Source organism: Heloderma suspectum, chromosome 2 (genome assembly GCF_057233095.1).
Source record: "Heloderma suspectum isolate Gila_16-S chromosome 2, 16-S_ref, whole genome shotgun sequence".
In the NCBI taxonomy this organism is placed as follows: domain Eukaryota; kingdom Metazoa; phylum Chordata; class Lepidosauria; order Squamata; family Helodermatidae; genus Heloderma; species Heloderma suspectum.
This window is the reverse complement of record NC_139459.1, coordinates 45,836,663-45,860,676: the sequence shown is the minus strand read 5'-3', so window position 1 is coordinate 45,860,676 and position 24,014 is coordinate 45,836,663. Positions and strand designations below refer to the sequence as shown.

The following is a 24,014-nucleotide window of genomic DNA, read 5'->3' as shown; positions in this document are numbered from 1 at the left end:
GCTAAAATGTTTGTATAAGTATGTTGTCACAGCCATTCATGTTGATAACAAGCTTTGAAATGCAACAACCTTTTTGAGACATGCAAAGATTTAGGGTAGAAGTGCATCCTTAGAATTTTAGATAAGAAACATAAATAAAGTAGTAGAAATAGTCTAGACATATTTTATAGCATCCAAATATATATATAAAGGAGACCCTGAACACACAACAGTGGGAGCCGTCCACTTGGATCAGCTTCCCGGATGTGCTGCCTGCAGGATCAGCCTGGTGAGCTTGATATTGATTATCATTGAGATCTAACGACTGCACTCTGCGTAGGACCCTTGTTTAGAATTATGTTAAATGTTTCATGTGTTTGAGTGTAGGCATGCCCAAGCTTTGTATTTAGTACTGTTATCCTGGTACTTTTTATAGTAAAAAATCAACTCTTGTCTGAGAGAATGTTTTTACAAAATCCATACATCCCTACCTTCAAAATCCATACATCCCTGCCTTCAAAATCCATACATCCCTACCTTCAAAATCCATACATCCCTACCTTCAAAATCCATACATCCCTACCTTCAAAATCCATACATCCCTACCTTCAAAATCCATACATCCCTGCCTTCAAAATCCATACATCCCTGCCTTCAAAATCCATACATCCCTACCTTCAAAATCCATACATCCCTACCTTCAAAATCCATACATCCCTACCTTCAAAATCCATACATCCCTACCTTCAAAATCCATACATCCCTGCCTTCAAAATCCATACATCCCTGCCTTCAAAATCCATACATCCCTACCTTCAAAATCCATACATCCCTACCTTCAAAATCCATACATCCCTACCTTCAAAATCCATACATCCCTACCTTCAAAATCCATACATCCCTACCTTCAAAATCCATACATCCCTACCTTCAAAATCCATACATCCCTACCTTCAAAATCCATACATCCCTACCTTCAAAATCCATACATCCCTACCTTCAAAATCCATACATCCCTACCTTCAAAATCCATACATCCCTACCTTCAAAATCCATACATCCCTGCCTTCAAAATCCATACATCCCTGCCTTCAAAATCCATACATCCCTACCTTCAAAATCCATACATCCCTACCTTCAAAATCCATACATCCCTACCTTCAAAATCCATACATCCCTACCTTCAAAATCCATACATCCCTACCTTCAAAATCCATACATCCCTACCTTCAAAATCCATACATCCCTGCCTTCAAAATCCATACATCCCTACCTTCAAAATCCATACATCCCTACCTTCAAAATCCATACATCCCTACCTTCAAAATCCATACATCCCTGCCTTGAACAAAGGAGTGCTTCCAGGGCAGGCTTTTAATGAATGAGGCCTTAAACCTTATTCAGAGAATTTTAAGGAGCACCCAGATGACAATGTCTTCTATTGTAATTTCCCACTGCGTGTTTTCCCACCACTTCTTCCGTCTCATTTCTTGCCAGAATACAATTTCTTACCAGAATTAAGGAGGGAAAAACAGAATAGCTGCACATTGCCTTTTGATTGGCAGTACTAGGAGCCCTTCCATCTGGCCGCATCCAGAATCTCTGTAATACATTCTGGATCAACTTGTACTGTTTATATCTCTTTTAACAGGAACAGTTTGTGGGCATCATCATCTGTGTGGATGATTGCAAGACGTTCCAGGTCCTGCTAAGTCCTTTCCTTGAAGCTGGGTCAATACTCGTGGGTTTCCTTACTCCTTCAGTCAGTACTGCATGGCTGTTTAGTTGTAGGAAGAGCTCTCTCTCTGCATAAGCACAGTTCCCTGAACAAAAGTGATAGAGTAAAGGGGTTGGCCATTTTCTCCTCTACATTCCCTCCCCTAAAACCTGTTTTAAAATGGTATCTTAAATATTATTATTAGTAGTAGCATTATTAGTATTATGTTTATTTATATCCCGCCTTTTTCCCAGTACTGGGACAAAAGGTGGTTTACAAAAATTAAAACATGTACAATTAAAACATAGGAAAATATACAAAAGTTAAAATATAAATTAACAATACAATTAAAATTATATTAAAACAGCATTTTAAAACAGCATTTGAGCAGCTTACCCCCAGGTTCCAACTACGTCCCAAAGGCCTGCTGGAACAAGAATGTTTTAGTCTACCTCTGGAAACACATCAAGGAGGGAACCATCCTAGTCTCCCTGGGAAGGGTGTTCCACACCCATGGGGCAGCCACTGAGAAGGCCTTCTCCCGGGTTCCCACCAAACGTGCCAGTGACAGTGGTAGGACTGAGAGAAGGGCATCTCTAGAGGATCTCAGGACACGGGCAGGTTCATAAGGGAGGATACGGTCTTTCAGATAACCTCGACCGGAGCCATATAGGGCTTTATAGGTCATAGCCAGCACTTTGAATTGTGCCCGGAAACAGACTGGAAGCCAGTGAAGCTGTTTTAACAAGGGAGCTGCATGCTCCCTGTATCCAGCTCCAGTCAAAGTCTGGCAGCAGCTCTTTGAACCTACTGCAGTTTCCAAACACTCTTCATAGGCAGCCCCACGAAGGACGCGTTGCAGTACTCCAAACGGGATGTAACTAAGGCATGTGTCACTGTGGCCAGATCAGACATCTCCAGAAATGGGCGCAGTTGGTGCACAAGTTTTAACTGTGCAAAAGCACTCCTGGCCACTGCTGAAACCTGAGCATCTAGGCTTAGGGCTGAATCCAGGTGTACCCCCAAACTGCGAACCTGAGTCTTCAGGGGGAGTGTAACCCATTCCCTGATCTACCTCTTGACTGACCAGGAGAATCTCTGTCTTGTCTGGATTAAGTTTCAATTTGTTCTCCCTCATCCAGTCCATTACTGATGCCAAACACTGGTTAAGGACAGAAATAGCTTCCTTGGAATCTGGTGGAAAGGAGTAGAAGAGGTGGGCGTCATCAGCATATTGGTGGCACCGACCTCCAAAACTCCAGACAACCTCTCCCAGCGGTTTCATGTAGATATTAAATAGCATGGGGGACAGAACAGAACCTGAGGGACCCCACAAGCTAACAGCCACGGAGTCGAACAAGCATCCCCCAACACCACTTTCTGAGTTCGCCCCGCTAGGAAGGAATGGAGCCACTGTAAAACAGTACCCCCATGTCCTATCCCAGCAAGGCACCCCAGAAGAATACCATGGTCGATGGTATTGAATGCCGCTGAGAGGTCCAGCAGAACTAACAGGGACATACTCCCCCTGTCCAGTTCCCAGAGTAGGTCATCCACCAAGGCGACCAAAGCTGTCTCCATCCCATACCCAGGCCTGAAACCAGATTGAAATGGATCAAGATAATCTGTTTCATCCAGGAACCCCTGGAGCTGGGAGGTCACCACATGCTCTAATACCTTGCCCAAAAATGGTACATTAGAGACTGGACAATAGTTATCTAGTATGGTGGGATTCAGGGAAGGCTTCTTCAACAGAGGTCTCACAACTGCCTTTTTTAAGTGTAATGGAACAATACGTTGTTCCAGAGACATTAACCACCCCTGTTATCCATTCAGCCAGTCCTCCTCTGGCCTCTTTAATAAGCCAGGAGGGGCAAGGATCCATGATCTAGGAAATAAAAGCCTAGTACAGTCTTCCCCAACCTGGTGCCCTCCGGATGTTTTTGACTACAACTCCCATCAGCCTCAGCCAGTATAGCTAATGGTCAGGGATGCTGGTACTACAAAACATCTAGAAGACACCAGATGGGGAAGGCTGCCGTAGTGTATCACCTAGGAATGGGACTGGTGAGATTCAGCATTGAGAGTGTAGGAGTGAATGACAGGGATGTTGACGGATTTCATTCAGTTCAGGTTTCAAAGCAAACAAATTGATCCACAGCTTCCAAAGAAATGTGTGGATCACAATGCAGTTATCCTTTGGATTTCGCATTTCTCCAAATTCCTGGGGTTCCTGTGCATTTTGCCCAAGGCAAAAGGCAGATCAGAGTTACAGCTGGCCTTTGTGTTTTTTTAGAAATGGAGACCAGCCATTGCTTCATTATCCCAGAATGTATTGCTAGGTGTAATCCGATGCCTGACTAATTCATTCAGACTGCAAATCTGCTTTAGGCAAAGACTGTTTTATTTAAGAAGGCCTTTAACCTGAAAGTGGGTCTGGTGGGTTGGGTGCTGTTCTTAAAAATATTTTTTCTGTCATTGTTATATTGCATTTTAATGTATTATTTTAATCAATTTTAATTGGTGCTGTAAGAATAATTCTTCATTTTGAGACTGGGTATATCTAAACTGCCCCTTCATGGATCATTGCCTTGTTGTGGCGAAGGGGCTTGCGTAACTCAGTGAAGCCATAAGCTATGCCATGCAGGGCCACCCAAGACGGACAGGTCATGAAGGAGAGTTCTGACAAAATGTGGTCCACTGGAGAAGGAAATGGCAACCCACTCCAGTATTCTTGCCAAGAAAACCCCATGGAACATATCACAAGGCTAATAGATATGACGCCGGAAGATGAGCCCCTCAAGTCGGAAGGTGTCCAATATACTACTGGGGAAGAGCAGAGGGTATTTCCAAGTAGCGCCAGAAAGAGTGAAGCGGCTGGGCCAAAGCCGAAAGGACACTCAGCTGTGGATGTGTCTGGTGGTGAAAAGAAAACCTGATGCTGTAAAGAACAATATTGTTTAGGAACCTGGAATGTCAGATCAATAAATCAAGGTAAGCTGGAGGTAGTCAAACATGAGATGGCAAGATTGAACATCGACATCTTGGGAATCAGCCAACTAAAATGGACAAACATGGGCGAATTTAATTCAGGTAACCATGATATCTACTACTGTGGGCAAGAATCCCTTAGAAGAAATGGAGTAGCATTCATAGTCAATAAAAGGGTGGGAAAAGCAGTACTGGGGTACAATCTCAAAAATGATAGAATGATCTCAGTACGAATCCAAGGCAAACCATTCAACATCACAGTAATTCAAGTCTACGCCCCAACCACTGAGGCCGAAGAAGCTGAGGGTGATTGGTTCTGTGAAGACCTACAACACCTTCTAGAACTAACACCAAAAAAATATGTCCTTTTCATCATAGGGGATTGGAATGCTAAAGTAGGAAGTCAAGAAATCACCGGGATAACAGGCAAGCATGGCCTTGGTGTACAAAATGAAGCAGGACAAAGGCTAATAGAGTTTTGCCAAGAGAACACGCTGATCATAGCAAACACTCTTTTCCAACAGCACAAGAAGCGACTCAACACATGGACATCGCCAGGTGGTCAATATCGAAATCAGATTGATTATGTCCTTTGCAGCCAAAGATGGAGAAGCTCTATACAGTCAGTAAAAACAAGACCTGGAGCTGACTGTGGCTCAGATCATGAGCTTCTTGTTGCAAAATTTTGGCTTAAATGGAAGAACGTAGGGAAAACCACTAAACCATTCAGGTATGACCTAAATCATATCCCTTATGAATATACAATGGAGGTGAGGAATAGATTTAAGGGATTAGACCTGATAGACAGAGTGGCTGAGGAACTATGGACGGAGGTCCGTAACATTGTTCAGGAGGCAGCAAGTCAATCCATCCCAAAGAAAAAGAAATGCAAGAAAGTAAAGTGGCTGTTTGATGAGGCTTTACAAGTAGCTGAGGAAAGAAGGGTAGCGAAAAGCAAGGGAGAAAGGGGAAGATATACCCAACTGAATGCAGATTTCCAGAGAATAGCAAGGAGAGACAAGAAGGCCTTCTTAAATGAACAATGCAAAGAAATCGAGGAAAACAATAGAATGGGAAAGACTAGTAGTTCGAACTACCATACAATTGCGCTCATTTCACATGCCAGCAAGGTTATGCTCAAAATCCTACAAGCTAAGCTTCAGCAGTATGTGAACCGAGAACTACCAGAAGTACAAGCTGGGTTTCGAAGAGGCAGAGAAACTGGAGATCAAATTGCCAACATTCGCCAGATCATGGAGAAAGCAAGAGAATTCCAGAAAAACGTCTCTTTCTGCTTCATTGACTATGCTAAAGCCTTTGATTGTGTGGATCACAATGTACTGTGGCAAATTCTTCAAGAGATAGGAGTACCAGACCACCTTACCTGTCTCCTGAGAAACCTGTACGAGGGTCAAGAAGCAACAATAAGAACCGGACATGGAACAACCAATTGGTTCAAAATTGGGAAAGGAGTATGACAAGGCTGTATATTGTCGCCCTGCTTATTTAACTTATATGCAGAGTACATCATGAGAAATGCCAGGTTGGATGAATCACAGGTTGGAATTAAGATTGCCGTGAGAATTATCAACAACCTCAGATACGCAGACAATACCATCCTAATGGCAGAAAGCGAAGAGGATCTAAAGGGCCTCTTTTTGAGAGTGAATGTGGAGAGTGCAAAAGCTGGTCTGAAACTCAACATTAAAAAACGAAGATCATGGCATCTGGCCCCATCACTTCCTGGCATATAGAAGCGGAAGAAATGGAAGCAGTGACAGATTTTATTTTCTTGGGCTCCAAGATCACCGCAGACGGTGAGTGTAGCCATGACATTAAAAGACGCTTGCTCCTTGGGAGGAAAGCTATGGCAAACTTAGACAGCATAGTAAGAAGCAGAGACATCACCTTGCCGACAAAGGTCCGTATAATCAAAGCTATGGTTTTCCCAGTAGTAACGTATGGTTGTGAGAGCTGGACTATAAGGAAGGCTGAGCACCGAAGAATTGATGCCTTCGAACTGTGGTGCTGGAAAAGACTCTTACGAGTCCCCTGGACTGCAAGGAGGTCAGATCAATCAATCCTAAAGGAAATCAACTCTGACTGCTCATTGGAAGGACAGATACTGAAGCTGAAGCTCAAATATTTTGGCCACCTAATGCGAAGAGAAAACTCTTTGGAAAAGACCCTGATGCTGGGAAAGATTGAAGGCAAAAGGAGAAGGGGATGGCACAGGATGAGATGGCTAGATAGCATCACCGATGCAATGAATATGAACTTGAGCACACTCCGTGAGAGAGCAGAGGACAGGAAGGCCTGGTGTGCTATGGTCCATGGGGTCACAAAGAGTCAGACACGACTTAACGACTGAACAACAACAACATATCTAAACTCCAAACCTCATGACTACAACAGCTGGCCATTTTTTTAAATTTTTATATTTCTTCCTTCTTCCCCTACTTTTTCTACCACCTACTCTGATGAAGAGTTCTAGAGAACCCAAAAGCTCGCACATTTTTATGGAATTTTGATTGGTCCTAAAAAGGGTATTGCCCAACTGTGGACTTTAGTTTTTTTTATGGCCCAGCACAGCTATCTTTGTTTTCATATACATATTTAAATACGAATCTTTGTGCATTTTTTTTAAATCACAGATTAATGCAGAAATGGGATGGAACAGATTTATGAATTCACACATGTCAGACTGACACAGACTGGAAATAGACTAATTCAGCCATCTCTAGGGAATGGTACTATCCTCACTTTGAACCACACATTTTTTTAATGCAAAAGTATGGACACATTGGCATGTGATATAGTATTAATTACAGAAGCTCAATTATATACATTTCCAGTACATGTGCTTATGAAGCATTCGCATAATTAAATTAGCTATGATAAATACCTTATAAAAAGGAGGAATAGAAGTTAGTTAATTAATTAATTAACCCACTCCTTGGTGACGTGTCCCATTCTAAGACTGCCCTTTTGCACCATAGACTTATTAGCTTAGTTTTGTTGACAATGGAAAGCCGTTTATTTTTTCCCCATCAACTTCACTTCATTGGCTTTATTTTAAAGCATTTTAACAAGAAAAATGAATACAGAGAACTAACTGCTCATTTGTGGCCACCCACTCATTCACCTTTCCTCCTGCATCTGATTTCATCTTTCTTTTCTTTTTTTACACTTTTTTAAAAAAAGCCACTCTTGAAAGAAGTGAATGTTTGTGTCAAAAGTAGTTTTGTATGTTAACTGTTTAAAAATGTTACAATTACAAATTGCATTTGCGATGACAACCAAATCCATCAAATTTACAGTTTTTAAAATTACTTTTTTTAAAAACGGTCACCTGCGATTTGCCCATAGGTAAGCCTGTCAGACTGTATATAAATATAATAGATCTCTTTATATGGAGGCAACATCTTCTCCCCAAATATTACTTTCCATTAAAAACAAATAAACTCAACAATATTGATTCTTTAGGTCAGGGGTGTCGAATCTTTTCAGCCCAAGGGAATTCAAGTTTCGGAGAAGGTCTAAGGGGACCATATTTCCAGTGGTGGGCAGGGCCAAATACCAGCTCATTTTAGTCTACTGCCAGTAACTAAGCCTTAGGAGAGGCATTTCAACATTTTAGAATTGCGGGGGGGCACGCACCACACAAAAGCCAGGAAAGTGCCAAATGATCAGTGCTCAGGGGAAAGGGGATGGGGTCAAGGGAAGGGAGTGAGGACATTTGGGGAACCCCAGAGGGTGGGATCTGCCCTCCCTCAGGCTGGCTGGATTCCTCCCCCCCAACTGGCCAGATTTGGCCTGTGGACCTGAGGTTCAACACCCCTGCTTTAGGTGGTTTCATATAATAGGGGGGGGAGTGTGTCTTTGTGCTGATTCAGCACGTACAAGAGCTACAAGTTACATGCAGACTAACACAAATGGAAGACTAGAGGGTTTAGTGGGGGTTTCCTTCTGGTGATTTACTCCAAATGAAGGATTCATGCACAACCTTATATCTCTTTTCAGGAAGTTGTACTTACTATACTTCCAGGTCAGCACTAAATCACTTCATTTACTTATAGATTAGCAGTTTTTAGCACTGTGTCAGTAGTGTGGGAAGCTGCTATTTTGACAGATTAGAATATGAGAACATAAGAAGAGCCATGCTGGATCAGACCAAGGGCCCATCTAGTCCAGCATTCTGTTCACACAGTGGCAAACCAGCTGTCGACCAGGAAACCTACAAGCAGGACATGAGTGCAACAGCACCCTCCCACCCATGTTCCCCAGCAACTGGAGTACATAGGCTTACTGGAGGTGTAGCATAGAGGCATCAGGACTAGTAGTCATTGATAGATTCTCAGTTAGGTGGGCATATATCAGAAATGCCTTCATTTTTAATTAGATGCTTCCACTGAATGCAACAGTCTTGCATGACTAAGTAAAAACTAAATTCAACTGGATTAGTGCCCCATCACTATACCTATGGAAATGCTTTTATGAAATCCTATTTAATGCGTAACAAGCCATGCTGGTTTTAGTCCTATCACACTTGCTCCATCTTCTGTCTCCACCGCAGTGAGGAACCATGAACTTACTCTCTGCAAAGAGCACTTTTTAAAAACCTATTCACTTAGCACATTTGTCAGATATTAGGGCTGGAGAAAGACAATGGTTTGTAAGAGAACCAAAAGAGGTATGGCAGAGGTAATGGTACCCATGATGTGTACATTCCTGGATTTTGCTCTGCCATTGCCTCTGGTCAAACAGACCTTGCAGGTTTTTGAAATTCTACAAGATCTGTTAACCCCAAATGGCAATTGAATGCCACTAAACATGACAGCCAAAGATTCATGACAGAATCTCCAATTGGTTGTGTTTATTTTAAGTTTAACAGAAGCTGTTGGAGTGGGGAAATGTGATTGGGGAGCAGGACACTAAAGGTTAATAGAAGCTGTTGGAGTGGGGAAATGTGATTGGGGAGCAGCAGGACACTAAAGGTTAATAGAAGCTGTTGGAGTGGGGAAATGTGATTGGGGAGCAGGACACTATTGAGCAAGTGTTGTTGGGTTTTGATTTGTTTTTTACTTTAGCACTCCTCTGCTCTTTTCCCCAATTAAAAATTACCCCCACAGGGCAAATAGCAGTTTGCAGGGGGGACTTTTGTTGGAAAAATGGCATTGAGGAAAGGGTTAATTCCCACCCCCAATGCTGTGGTCCTGATTGGTTTGCTCCCTTCCTGTGGCTGCTCTTAAACTTAAAAGAACCCCAACAGTGGTAGATCCGATCAGGAATGTCTGGCTGTCTCATCTAGTTTTGCTCCCATTCGACTGCCCTTTGGGAATTGACAGGCTTTTATAGTCTCTGAAATAATTACTGTGTTTTCAGCCTAAGTAAATAAATAAATAATCTAGTTTGTGTTCAGAGATGGGAAGGAAGAATGTTTTTGAATGACAGGCAGCTCTTTTCCTTAATCACATGGAATCTGCTGGTGTCAGCGTTTGCTTTGTTTGTGCCACAGGAGTTCATGATTGCGTCAGAAAATAATGGGAAAAGCAGAAAAATGTTTTCTGTGTGGCTCTTAAAACTCATGTCAAATCTGCCAAGAAAAGGCCAAAAAGGAGAGGATTCCCCCCCCCCCTTTGTTCTAACTGGTCATTTAACATTGAGATGTGTGTGTTTTTGCTCCATCCTTTGAAGACATCCCACTTCTCATGAGTTTAGTTTGGATCAATAGCCACTGGTATTTGCACACTTAGCTGGGATGTGTGCAAATCATATTAACCTTGTCCAGTGGTGGCTGGTGGCTCTGATGTCAGTGGGGTAGTGCATCTGCTCTGGGTTTCAGTCAGAACCAGTCAGGACTCTAAGGGAGTTATCCAAGGTGCTTTGCACTTTGCTTTGGACCTTGGATAGCTTGTTTAGAGTTCTGACAGGTTCTGACTGAAACCTGGAGTGGATTTGCTGCCCCACTGACATTGGAGCCACCAGCCTCCCCTGACCCTGTCCCCATAAAAGCTCAATGTGGATCGCATATGTGAGGCCTCAAACTCCTGAGCAGTGGGGAGGGAGGGTGCTCTAGTTTAGGACTGTTATCCCTCTGCTGGGCAAGAATGGGTAGAAACCATTGCTGTACATTGAACTTGAATTTTTCAGTGTGCACATTTTAATAGCATTTTTCTACCAGAGAATTCTCAATATCCTCAAGAAGGGTATTTAAATCTTTACCTTGCAGCTATGTCCTATTTTTCATTTTTACTCCAGAGTAGATTAAGGGCCCCCTATCCAGATTAGGATCCTAGCGTTGTGGGTAGGGGTGCTTTAACTCTTCCTCCCCACTGCACCTACTACAGAGCAAAAATGGAAAAAAAATGTAACTGCAAGATCCGCATTTAAAGTAATGTCTGTTCTGGCCCTAAACTACAATTCCTAGGATGCTCTGGGGAAACCAATGACAATTAGACTGGTATAAAACTGATATGTGCTTGCAGCATAGATATGCCCTGAAGACCAAACTACAGTTTTCACACTTTTTGAAATGTGTGCGCTTTTATTTTGAAGAAAAAGCAGCTGATTCAGAACCTACACGTGATCTGCATCAGGGCCCCAGAACAGTTTCCTAGTGAAAATCTCCCCATGCACCCTTTTCTGTTTGCCCCTGAAGGTGTTGTTTACTGCAATTTGTTTCATGTGTACTTTCGCCCTTAAAAAATATGTTTAGGATTGGGCTCTTTGACTCTAAAGGCACTTTCATAGAGAGGGCTTTGCCAATCTTATGAAGGCAGTGGCCGTCCATGTGCTGTTCATTACTAGCCCAAATAAATTAACAGGATAAGCATAGTCTTAGCCACTTTAATGCTAAACTGCCATGTTACTTGGTTGCCTGCTGGTACATGCTGTGCTCAGCAGTGAAATGTGTGAATAACTGATTGTGTGTGTGTGTTTTTCCAGTGCCACAGACTCCCAAATTACAACCCCAGGATCCAAACTCAGCTACAAGCACATCGATTGCAGTGTATTGGACTGTGAATGAAGACGATGTCATTGATTTCTTCCAGGTTTATTGTATGGAAGAATACCCAGGAAGCAAAGAACAAAGTGGTGTGTGAGCGATGCTGTCTTGCAGCCAGAGACAGGGTGCGGGGGTGGGGGATGGAGAATGAAGCATTTCTTGAATGGATGGATGGATGAATGAATGAAAAGCATATGAAATAAAAGGCATCTTGAATACTTTATGACAACCTTTCCCAACCTGGTGCCTTTCAGATGTGTTGGATTCTAGCCCCCCGCAACCCGCGTCATTTTGATAATAAGGCATACATTTAATAAATATGATAAGGATAGCCACAACTGAAATCATATTCTTAAGATGCCAATTTCATTTTGTGTACAGCCATCTGGAGAAATATATCAGAAAAACATTATTTGACCAGTATAATATGAAGAATACTGGAAATAAAATATGATCTCTCTACTCATCCACACCCCAAATAACTCTTTGTTTTGTTTAATTTTCCCCCCATTGGAGTATTTACAACCATCTTTTTTTGGCTTGTGGGGGGAAAAAATAGACCTGTGATTGAAAGGCTGAATGGCTAATTCCTGGTCACCTATTGGTTGAACGTGGCTTGCATGCAGACTATAGAAATGGTTCCATTCGAGCATTTCTTATGATTTCCTGCACATGTTTTTTTTTTTTTTACTTGCTTTAGGCTTGGTAGAAGAATATCGTGTCACTGTGAAGGAGAGCAACTGCATTTTGGAAGATCTGGAACCTGGTCACTCTTACAGTGTGTGGGTTATGGCTGTGAACTACACAGGATGTAGCTTCCCCAGTGACAAATCTACATTTATAACTGGTAAGTAGCTTGGGATAAGGGAGGCCATTTTCCTCCCTATTTGCGTTGTTTCTGTGTAGATTCAGAGACAATGGTCTCAGCTGGGATGTAGGGATGTCAGACAAATCTGCAGTAGAATCAAAGGAGTTCGGATTTTTTTCATGAAACCACCCCACGGATTCTGCAGTGGACCAACATTTTCCCAGTGGGGCAGATTCTGCCAGCTTGCAACCGTTTTTCTAATTTTCCAGAATTTTGCGCAAATTTGGTAATAGAAAATTACCCAAAATAAAAAAGCCTGGCTGAAGATGCACATTTCCCCTATAGGATAAAGCATAAATATGCATTTGGGGGGGATTTGCACATTTGGGGGGAATTCACACATTTTTGCAACCACAAATTTGCATGACTGCAAATTTGCACAAATGCGGAAACTTAAAAAATCTGATTCCGTTGCTGAGTGGACGACAGAATGAAAGGTGCCTGAGAACCCGTGAAATGCAGATGGAACAGATGTTACACAATCCGTGCATCCCTACTAGGATGTGCTCTGTACTTGCACCCATGGGAGTGTGCCCTTAGGGATTATTCCAAGAACTGGATTTCTTTATGGGACTCATATTGATTGGGCTAATCCACACATGCATATACAGTACTTGATTACTCAGCACTTAATGACCAGCAGCTAAATGTGTGAACTGACATCTTTGGCAAGTTTTGATTTTGTAGTAACACTGGGTGATTTGAAAGCTCTGTCTGGGATGTCTGATCTGTCGTGAGTCATTCACACATGGAAGTTGCTATTTGAGCACCTATCACACAATCACCATGCGTACCGTGAGCATGCAAAGGGGAAGGGAGAGGGCTTGTGACAGTAATCCATACCCCTGACGTATGTGCATTCACTGGGCTACCTGTATAGTCCCCGAGTGTTGCAGGGAATCCTGCAAAAAAACACCATCCCTGAGCGTTACAGTGTTGTAACACTCAGGAACTGCGTCGCAGGGAACCCTGCAAAAAAACACAGTCCTCAACTGTGTTGTATAGCTTGTACCTACATAGGGACCATAGAGATGATCTACTGAATGCATGTACATCAAGGCCACTGCAAGCCTACTACACAGATCCCCACATGTGGGATCACTGTATGCACAAAGATTATGTACACATGGTGCTCTGATGTTGCAGTGATCAGATGATGAACATGCATGTAGGAACCAGCCCAGTGATTTCAATACATATTACAACTGGCCACATGGTGAATCCATCACCTGGTCACTGGTCCATTGCATAGTTGGTTTGGTTTTCACTTTTCTATGCCAATCACATAAAAAGTATGCAGGGGAAATTGGGCATTTCCATTGGAGCCTAACATTTATCGAAGGAAAGACTAGTAGGGAGGGATGAAAAAATGTAAGAATGAAGGAAGAAGTGGGCCTCAAGCTGATGCTAGAAAGCTTGGAAGACTGCTCCTTGTGTTTCAGCTATAGTTCTTCAAGAACAAAGGGTCTTCAGGTGACTTATTCCGATTTAGCAAGAGCAGCTCATTCAAGAACATTGAATGAGTTTTGCTGGATCCGTTTTGCTGGATCACAATTAGACACAGGAAGACCTGTGGTTAAAATCCCTGGGCATTCTTCATAGAATAAATTATTGCTTATTAGCACAGGCCTGAGGCCTGCCCCTCCCTTTATTCTTCCTGAAATATATCTATTTTCTAGCTATGCTTTACATTACTAAATTGATACTCTTATTATGGGCTGATATTGAAACTATTCTGGATGTGACAACTAGATTTTAGCACTTTTTCAGGATGCCTGTGGCAGTTATGGACATTTTTCCATTCTGAGATGGAAAAGGTTGTAAAAAGAAGCAGAGGGACACCCCCCACACACACACACATATACACATATCTTCAGCCTAGGAAATGAAATATTCAAAAATGTCACCTTGCACAGTTTGCATCCTGCATTCTTCTGCATGTATATTTTGTTTACTTGAGCAAGATCTGTGTCTCAGTCATCAGCAACAAAACATCAGAATCCAGTTTAAACACCTCATTTACAAAGACATGCTGAGAATAGTTAAGAAGCATATTACTTACATATTGCTTAAGATGTGATTTTTTCTTATAGTTTATCCAGAGACCGCTAAAGGATTGAAACTGGATAACCTCAGTATTAAAGAGGCACAGGAGTTTGCCCTTTTAGTTAAGACAAGTAGCAAAAAAAGGTTCCACCATTATAAGCCTCAACATTCTGTTGTTTATAAGTATTATACTTTTTGACCCAATCATGTAAAACTTGGCATCTACTTGAGGAGGTCTACAGTTGTGCCAAATTTCAAACTGAACTGATAAAATCATACAGCAAGTGCTGGAAATAGACACATTTATCCATTTAACTGCAATTTTTAAACAGACATATCAAATATTTCTTTCAAATTTAGCAGTAATTACTGATGTACTTTATTCGGGCTTGTTGAGGAGGGGTTTCCTTCATTGGTTTGGTGAGATTCTGAGCAGTGGTTCAAAAGTTATTAAGGGAACACTTAATAATAGCTCCAGGGGAGGTGTAAATTCCCCCTACACACACACACACACCCTGCGTCAGGGGGTGTCTGTGGGCTGGGAGGGCTTTGGATCTGTACCACCCACAACACAGCTTCTGATCCTCCCTCTTTTTGCCTCTTCTGATATCAGAGCAGCAAGAACATCAGAGGTTTGCACAGGGTCTGGGAGGGGTGTCCAGAGTCGAATCTCCTCCTCTGAGGATGGACCTTGGTTGTCCGGCCTTAGGGGGCAAGATCCAAACTATCCTATGGCCCCTCAGATACCTTCCCAAGGACCATAGGATTGCAACATTACTAGTGATTTAGGCTAATAGTACACTGCTGTGTTTTTAGTGTAATAGTTTTAATTGCTGGCTGTGATTCCTCCCACCAAAGAGGTGGTAAAGGGTCTCTTTATAAGAAAAAAATATTGTCTGGACTTTGTTTCTGGGGCCCTATACAACTCAAGACCAGATTATCTCAAGGAATGTCTCCTCTTTACCAGGCTCCAAGCCACTATGATCTTCAGGGCACAGATAACAGGGGAGGCCCTGTTATCTGTGCTGCGGCCTATGGATTTCCATTTGGTGACATAAATTAATTAATGAATTAATTAGCAATGTTTATAGACAGCTTTTCTGCAGTGACACTCACCCTGTGGAACAATCTCACCTCTGAAGTATACCAGGTCTCAAAGTTGCGGTGTTTTTGGCATTTATTGAAAACATATCTGTTTGCTTTGGCTTTCCCTCAGGCATAAGCAATCTTGTACCATGTGTGTGTGTGGTCTTTTTTGTTTAATTGTTTTTATTCTTTTGTAAACCGCTTCAGGATTTATTTCAAATGAGAAGTGGTATATAACATTGTTAATTAATTAATTAATTACTACCACCTGTGGGATGAAAACAAATGACGAAAAACTTGTACTTAAAAAAATAAATACATCCTAAGCTAGTTATCTTGATATTATTAAAACTGATGTTTTCAGTCTTTTCAGCATGTATACGCTGTAGTAGGGATGTCGCAGGCGTCAGACTGAGTCCGGGAGTCCGTCGCCCCTCCCCCCCCCGTGTCTCCTGGACTGTGCCCACCCGCATCTCCTGGACTGTGCCCACCAAAACCCTGTGCTTACTTGCCCCCAGCTCATGCCTGCTTGCGCCGCTCTTGCATCCTCCAGGACTCACCATGATCCTGTCCGGTGAGCACCCACCATTTTCCCGCCTTTGTTGTGTGCGCAAAAAGGAAATTAAAAAATGTGCATATTTAAACATGCGCTGTTTGGGGCCAGGAAAGCTTAATGTGTGCAATATTAGAGGCATAATGCCTCTAATACTGGGCATATTAAGCTTTCCTGGCACCCCAAATATGCACATTTTTAACTTCCTTTTTGCGCACACAATAGAGGCAGGAAAATGGCAGGCGCTGATTGGACAGGATCGCGCTTGAGTCCGGGCAACTTGCTGAGCTCGTGGGCATCCCAAGCACAGGTCTGGGGAAGGGTGAGCGGGGCTGTGCTTCTGCGGGCACCTGGAAAACCCAAGCTGAGATGGGTTCTCACATCCCTATGCTGTAGCCATCATAGCCTTTGTACTACGGCTAATGTGATACTGCTTTTACAGCTCCCCCGACCCCTGTAATAAAGGCTGAAGAATGTACTGTCTGTTGGGACTCTGCCACCATTCGATGGAGCACCGGCCATCCAGAAGTGACAGATTCCTTCACGCTTGAGTATTGCAGACAGTATTCTCCTGAAGGGGAAGGTCTCAGGTAAGTCCCTCACCCCATGCCACCCCACCCCATGCTTTGGAATACAAATAGACTGGAATGGAAGCTGAAGGGAGTTTTCTTGAGTTAGGATTATTTCGAGGAAAGATTATTCTGTCTGTCTTGATCTTCCTAAGGAAGAAATCAGCTTTGGCATGGTGATTAACATTTTGTGTTAACCGCCATGATTCTACTTGGAAAATCAGAAATACCTTTAATTTGTGCTGGTAAAGAACAAAACTAGGGGAGGCTAAACCTTACTTGGGTCCCATCCAAATCATTCAGAGCTAGATTAAATGCACGGGGCTTTAGGCTGAGCATTCAGCATTCTATAAACTCTGCTTTCTCTTCTGCTATGCTGATATGCAAAGATGGGTAGGTTAGCGTGAATTTTTCTTTTATTTTTATTTATTGCATTTATAGCCCGCCTTTTTTCCTCTTGCAAGGAGCCCAAGGCAGCTTGCATTATTCTCCCCCTCCTCTTCATTTCAATGTCAGAGAATTTCTCCACGAATCTCGGGGAGGCCGAATGCCAGCGCATTCAGCCCCCCCGAAATTGGTGGAGAAACGGTCTGCCCCCACCCCCACCCCGGGACAGGACTTACCTTGGTTGAATGTCCCTGGCGGCAGCAGGTCCGGCAGCGGTTCGGCGGCAGTTTGGCGGCGGCGGCGGCCGGTCTTCTGACCGGCCGCCGCCGCCACCATTTCCAAGTAAAAAACAAGCAAACCTAATAGGCTACGTAAAGATTTACGTAGCCTATCATGGCTAGCTTTTTAAAAAACACCGTGATAGGCTACGTAAATGTCTACGTAGCCTATCACGGCTGACTTGGAAGAAAAAAGAAAAAGCGCGTATGCAAATGGCGGCGCCCATGGGCGCCGCCATTTGCGTTCCTTATTTTGGCACGTGTAGTCTACGTAAACATTTACGTAGACTACGGCGAAAATAAGGGCAACGCAAGTAGCCGCCACCATTTGCCGCCGCCATTTGTGTCCCGGCAGATGACAAGGTTTCGTGGCCGGAGGGACAGGGCGCCTCCCCCCCGGCCAGGATTTCAGTGGGGAGGGACGGGGCGCCTCCCCCCAGCCAGAATTTTGGCGGGGAGGAACGGGGCGCCTCCCCCCTGGCCAGAATTTCGGGGGGAGGGACGGGGCGCCTCCCCCCCACTGCGAAGCAAGCTTTGGGATCAGGTAAGTGACTTCCGTCCATCCCTACATTTCATCCTCACACCAACAACCCTGTGAGGTGGGTTGGGCTGAGGGTCTGTGACTGGCCCAAAGTCACCCAGTGAGCTTCCATGGTCAAGCGGGGACTAGAACCTGGATCTCCCGACTCCCAGGCCAACACTGTCGCCACTACACCACATGCATCAATCTTATTCACTCACGTCCACTCTGTGGTGTGCCTAAAATTTTAGCCCTGGACCAGAGATACCCAATGGAGGCTGGTGGATAACGCTGCATCTTGGAGCAGAGCTTCCTTAGAGTTCTGATTGGTTCCAACAGAAACCCGGAGTGGATTCACTGCCTCACTGACATCGGAGCCACGAGCCTCCACTGGAGACCTGCATTTCAGATACTGGAGTCATTCTTTTTCAGCCTAACGTATCTCACAGGATTGGTGTGAGGATACACTGTCCTGAGTTCCTTGGTGGAAGTGTGGTATATAATTGTACTAGCCTCCCTTCTAGGAGGATCTGCCACATTCTCAGTCTAGGAGCCCAGTCCTGGGAGAAAGATGGTGATGGTCCTCCAGTGGTTGCACCAGAGGAGGAGAAGGGATTGGTTGGGGTGCAGCCCAATGCTCACTCAGGCTTGTTCACATATAATGCCAAACCAGGGGTAGGCAACCTGGTACCCTCCAGGTGTTTTGGACTGCAACTCCCAGCAGCCCCAGCCAGCATGGCCAATGGTCAGAGATTGTGGAATTTGTAGTCCAAAACATCTGGAGATCACTGGTTTGCATAATTTAGGGTGCAGCATGTTTAGACAGAAAAAAGTCCTACAACTCCCAGCATTCCCCAGCCAGCATGGCTGGCTGGGGAATGCTGGGAGTTGTAGGACTTTTTTCTGCCTACACATGCATAGGGTTGTGTTCTTAGCGTTACATCCAACTAAGACCAATAAGTGATGGCAATGCTCATGTAAGTGGAAATTAGTCACAGAAGAATAACATTCTGATTGATTGATTGATTGATTACACTTTTAAACTGCCCAATGAAACAATTAATAAAAACAGCACAGGGTAAAACCAAGATAAAACCGGTGGCAATCTCAGATTGCTGGAATAATGCAGAGGGAAATGGTGAAAGACTGAGCTTTTTACCCTGAATTTATGAACGAAGGGACTAGTGAGGTTTTTCCCTTGTGTGTTGAAGTTAGGTCATAAGCTCTTTGTTCTTCTTGCCGCATCTGTTGTGTTTATTATAGCTTTGTGTAACCACAGAGATCTGTCTACGTGAAACTGCTTACAACAGCAAAATGTCAGGCTCTGAAATGATTGCTGAAGAAACACTTTTTGTCTCTGTGATCAGAATTAAGAAGGAAGTGGCACTTAAACCTGAGTGGAATGTTAGAATTGTTAGTGCTGCTACTTTGTGCTTTGACACATAACATTGCAAATCAATCTTGCTCTGAAAATTTGTTCCCTGGACAAAGAACCAGGTAAAAATTGAAAGCTGGCATGCTCCTACATCGACAGAAGGTGCTTTGATAACAGTTTTCACAATATACTTTGATTTTTGTATCATGGCATCAGTACATAAGAAGAACTGTGCTAGATCGAACCAAAGGCCTATCTAGTCCATCATTCTTGTTCCAGTGGCTGGCCAGATGCTTATGGGAAGCCTGCAAACAGGACACGAGTGCAGTAACACCCTCCTGCTCATGTTCCCCAGGAATTGGTATTCAGAGGCATTTCCATCACAGCTCAGTTGAAATATTGCCTTCTAGTCCCCAAACTGTACCAACCATTAAATATTTGGGTTTTGGTTGGTAGGGTTTCCCCCCCTATATTGCGGCAAACATCATCAAAGAAAATGTTATAGGTCCTGCTTGCTCTGCCTCCACTAGAGGTCCATGAGGAGGAATGTATATCTAGAGAAGAAATAGCTGAGGAGAGGGTGTGTGCGTTTTTAGCTTTTATTTTTATGTTATCTTTCTCTTAAAGAAAGGGAACACACTACGGAATGCATAATTCCTTGTGGCTTTCATATGAAAAGAGGGAAAGGTGAATCAGCAATAAAAGTAAATGTCATAGGACCATCAAAGTAAGCCGCAAATTAGGGTTGTTGTTTTTTGCAAGCGGTAGGATAAATGCAGCTGGGAGAATATGATGGTATAGCCTCCAGCCTCTGAATGGGAAATATGGTCTTAACCTAAAAATCCAAGTAGATGCAGGCTGGTTGAGAGACTATAGCGGGTATGGATTCTACTCTATAAAAGAAGCTAGAATCTGAATTTCATGAAGACTTCAGGTTTCTGTGGAAGCATGGATGGGCTGCAAATGGATGCTTTGACACTTCAGAGGAAGGTTTATGTAAAACACAAGGGACAGAACTGGATTAATCCAGGCGTTTAATTGATACCCTGTCCCTTCCTCTCTTAAGTAAGGCTGGTTTTACATAAGATAGCTGCCACCTGGAGGTCACTTTAAACAGGTTGATATGGAAGATGTTACCCTATGTACCTGATGTCCAGGCTATCTAAGAGCTTTTCTACATGAGGCTGTTAATCAGCTGGTAATCTGCTGTATCAACGTTCCTTTCCTGCTTTTCCTCCACATAACCTCTAGGTGGCACTGTGGTATAGCAGAATAACGCAAATACACACATGGAAAACATGATTTCTTTTGCTTTCAGAAATAATACCGCATTTTCCCTGCTCCAAAAAACCTCTCCAAAAGTGCTCTTTAAAAACAGAAGTAAAAGTGGAGGGTCACAACATCGTCTAAAGAACCCATAGCCAACCATGGGTAGGGAATGACGAGTGCATGGTAAATGTCTCATGTAGAAAAGCCCTAAAAAGAGAAGGCTGTGTACGCTGTTGTGAAAGCCATGCAAACCCCATGACAATAGACTCCTCAATAGTTCATCATGGGATAACTCTATCACCATTTAGAATGATAGAAAATGGCCTCCACTAGTAGATATGTCATATACCAACTGAAAAACCAGAATGGGTGGCTTTGATCATGGTCAAGGAATTATTTTATTAGGATCAACCAAAAATGTCACAATCTCTGCTAAGTGCTATACAGGTTTCAGGTGAGCCTAATCTAATTAAGGCTGCAATCCTATCCCCACTTACCTAGTATAAGCCTCATTAGGTTCAATGGGACTTACTTTATTTTTATTGTATTTATTTACAATATTTATATACCACTCCACATTAAAGATTTTGGAGCAGTGAACAGCAGGATAAAACAATAAAACCCCATAATTAAAACAATTAAAACATTTTAAAAGAACAGATTCTGAACTTAATAACCTGCAGCTGGTCAGTCAGGGAAGGCCTTTTGAAATAACAATGTCTTCAGGAGGCGCTGAAAACAGCACAACATTGGCACCTGCCTGACCTCCAAAGGCAGGGAGTTCCACAGGAAGGGGGCCACCACACTGAAAGTTCTTTTCCTGGTGGACTCCAACCGGGCCATAGGTCCATGTGGAACCACCAGGTGCACGCCCTCCGATGACCTCAATGACTGGGCAGGTTGGTAAAGAAGAAGGCGTTCTCTCAGGTATTCTGGTCCCAAGTTCTTTAGGGCTTTGTTGTTGTTGTTGTTCAGTCGTTAAGTCGTGTCCAACTCTTCGTGACCCCATGGACCATAGCACGCCAGGCCTTCCTTTCCTCCACTCTCCTTAGACCTGGCCCGGTAGGGAATAGTCAGCCAGTGCAGTTCCCTCAGCAAAGGACTTACATTCTGAAAAGGGGCGGCTCCTGACAACAGCTGAGCTGCTGCATTCTGCACTAGCTCCAGCTTCCAGACCAGCCTTAAGGGCAGCCCCACATAGAGCACATTGCAGTAATCCGGTCTTGAGGTTACTAATGCCTGTACCACTGTGGCCAAGCTCTCCCTGTCCAGGATTGGCCATAGCTGGCAAACCAGCCGAAGCTGCTAATTAAAGGCACTTCGAGCCACAGTGCCCACTTGGGCCTCCAGCAACAATGATGGATCTAGGAATACCCCCAGACTACGAACCTGATCTTTCAGAGGGAGTGCAACCCCATCCAGAACAGGCAATGAGCCTATCTCCCAGACTCAGGAACCACTCACCCACAGGGCTTCCGTCTTGCCAGGATTTAGTCTCAGTTTATTGGCCCACATCCAGCCCATTACGGAGTTTAGGCACTGATCCAGGACTTGCACAGCCTCTCCTGATTCAGATGTCACAGGGAAATAGAGCTGCATGTCATCAGCATACTGATGGCATTTAGTTCCAAATCCCCTAATGACCACTCCCAGCAGCTTCATATAGATGTTAAACAACACTGGGGACAAGATGGTACCCTGCGGCACCCCATAGCTCAATTGCCAAGGGGCTGAGAAATGGCCACCCAGTGTTACTCTCTAAAATCGGCCCTATAGGTAGGACCGGAACCACTGTAACACAGTGCCTCTGATGCCCATCCCACAGAGTCGATCCAGGAAGATACCATGGTTGATGATATCAAAAGCCGATGAGAGATTGAGCAGAATTAACAGGGTTGCACTCCCCCTGTCCCTCTCTCAATAAAGGTCATCCATCGGGGCAACCAAGGCTGATCCAGTCCCATAACCAGATCGAAACCCAGACTGGAATCTTACTTCTGAGCAGACACACATAGGAGTGCACTGTACATCTCCTATCTCCTCCCATACTCCATCTTAAGACTAAATGCAGACTCCATAACATCAATATCATGCCAGCTTCCCTCCTGCCCTCACCCCTGCCCAGCTTTGTTTAACATCCAGCCTAATGGAGAGCTCTGAGGTACTCCAAAGCTTGCTCGCTATTTTGTGACATTTTGGGTCGTGCTAATAAAGATACTGTCTGACTGTGGATTTTGAGGTGTGTGTGTGTGTGTTCTTTATGGACCAACATGGCTTCCTGTGTGTTTTATATGCTGTTAATTTGTCTAATTGTTGTTGGAATTCTCTCAAAGGCTCAGATCTACTGGGATGCTTAACAGTTTTGAAAAATACCTCGAGGTGAGGTGGGGTGGGGAGAAATCAGTGATACCAGATCAGCTCCTTTAAGTTTATTTGATGTACTACAAAGGAAATAGTTGCTTATCCAGAGGACTGGTGTACTTAAATTTTTGAGATACATGCTGCCTGCCTCTTTCCCCTTAGCATATTTTGAATCTGTCTATCTTCATTCATTTATCTATGCATGGGAATACTTTACCTGCTAGTTGCAAGGTGAGGAGCAATGTAGACATGGAACATACTTGGAAATAAGTCCCATTAAATTCAATGGGACATACTCCCTAGTACACGTGCACAGGATTGCAGCCTTGGCTCACAGAATGTGGGGTTTTCTTGTGTTGGTAAAACTTCCAGTCATTTTCCCCATCCGCATCTTAACAGCCTTAACATTCGCAATAGAAGCGGTTGTTGGTCTGGGCCTAATTACATGTTACTTTAAATGTGTAGACATCAATTAAAAAAAATTAACACCAAGTGCAGGGGGATGGTTCGGATTGGGATGCTGGAGGCTGCTGGCTCTGATGTCAGTGGAATAGTGAATCTGCTCTGGGTTCCAGTCAGAACTAGTAGGAACTCTAAAGGAGTTATCCAAGATGCTAGCATCTAGGATAGGAGAGCTCCTTTAGAGTTCTGACTGAAACCCGGAGCAGATTCACTGCCCCACTGACGTCAGAGACACCAGCCTCCACTGGATTGAGACGACAGCACATGGAAAAGGGAGATTTAGCCCATTCTTCCCCTGCCATGAGGCTTCTCTACACCAGCCTAAAATCCTGCATTTAAAATAGGGTTTTCTGCTTCTGTTTTAAATGCCGGATCATGACGACTCCCTTTTTCACGTGCTTCCTTTCCTCCCACCCCTTTCCTCCTCCTTCTCCCCATATCTGAGTCTTCCATATCTTTAACTGATCATGCTCCTCTTCTTGCCACTTTTCCTGTTTTCATGGAGGAAACTCAAGCGGAACACAGTGGGGTAATTTGATAGTTC

The 24,014-nt window shown here is 43.6% G+C and overlaps 1 protein-coding gene across 1 annotated transcript in view; it reads left to right on the top strand.

The window, feature by feature from the left end:
• CMYA5 (cardiomyopathy associated 5) overlaps positions 1-24,014 on the top strand; it is a 104,836-nt gene that overhangs the window by 47,531 nt on the left and 33,291 nt on the right. Inside the window, 3 exon segments of the mRNA XM_084829647.1 lie at positions 11,636-11,785; positions 12,397-12,543; positions 16,692-16,839. Coding sequence (XP_084685773.1) covers positions 11,636-11,785; positions 12,397-12,543; positions 16,692-16,839 — 445 coding nt within the window.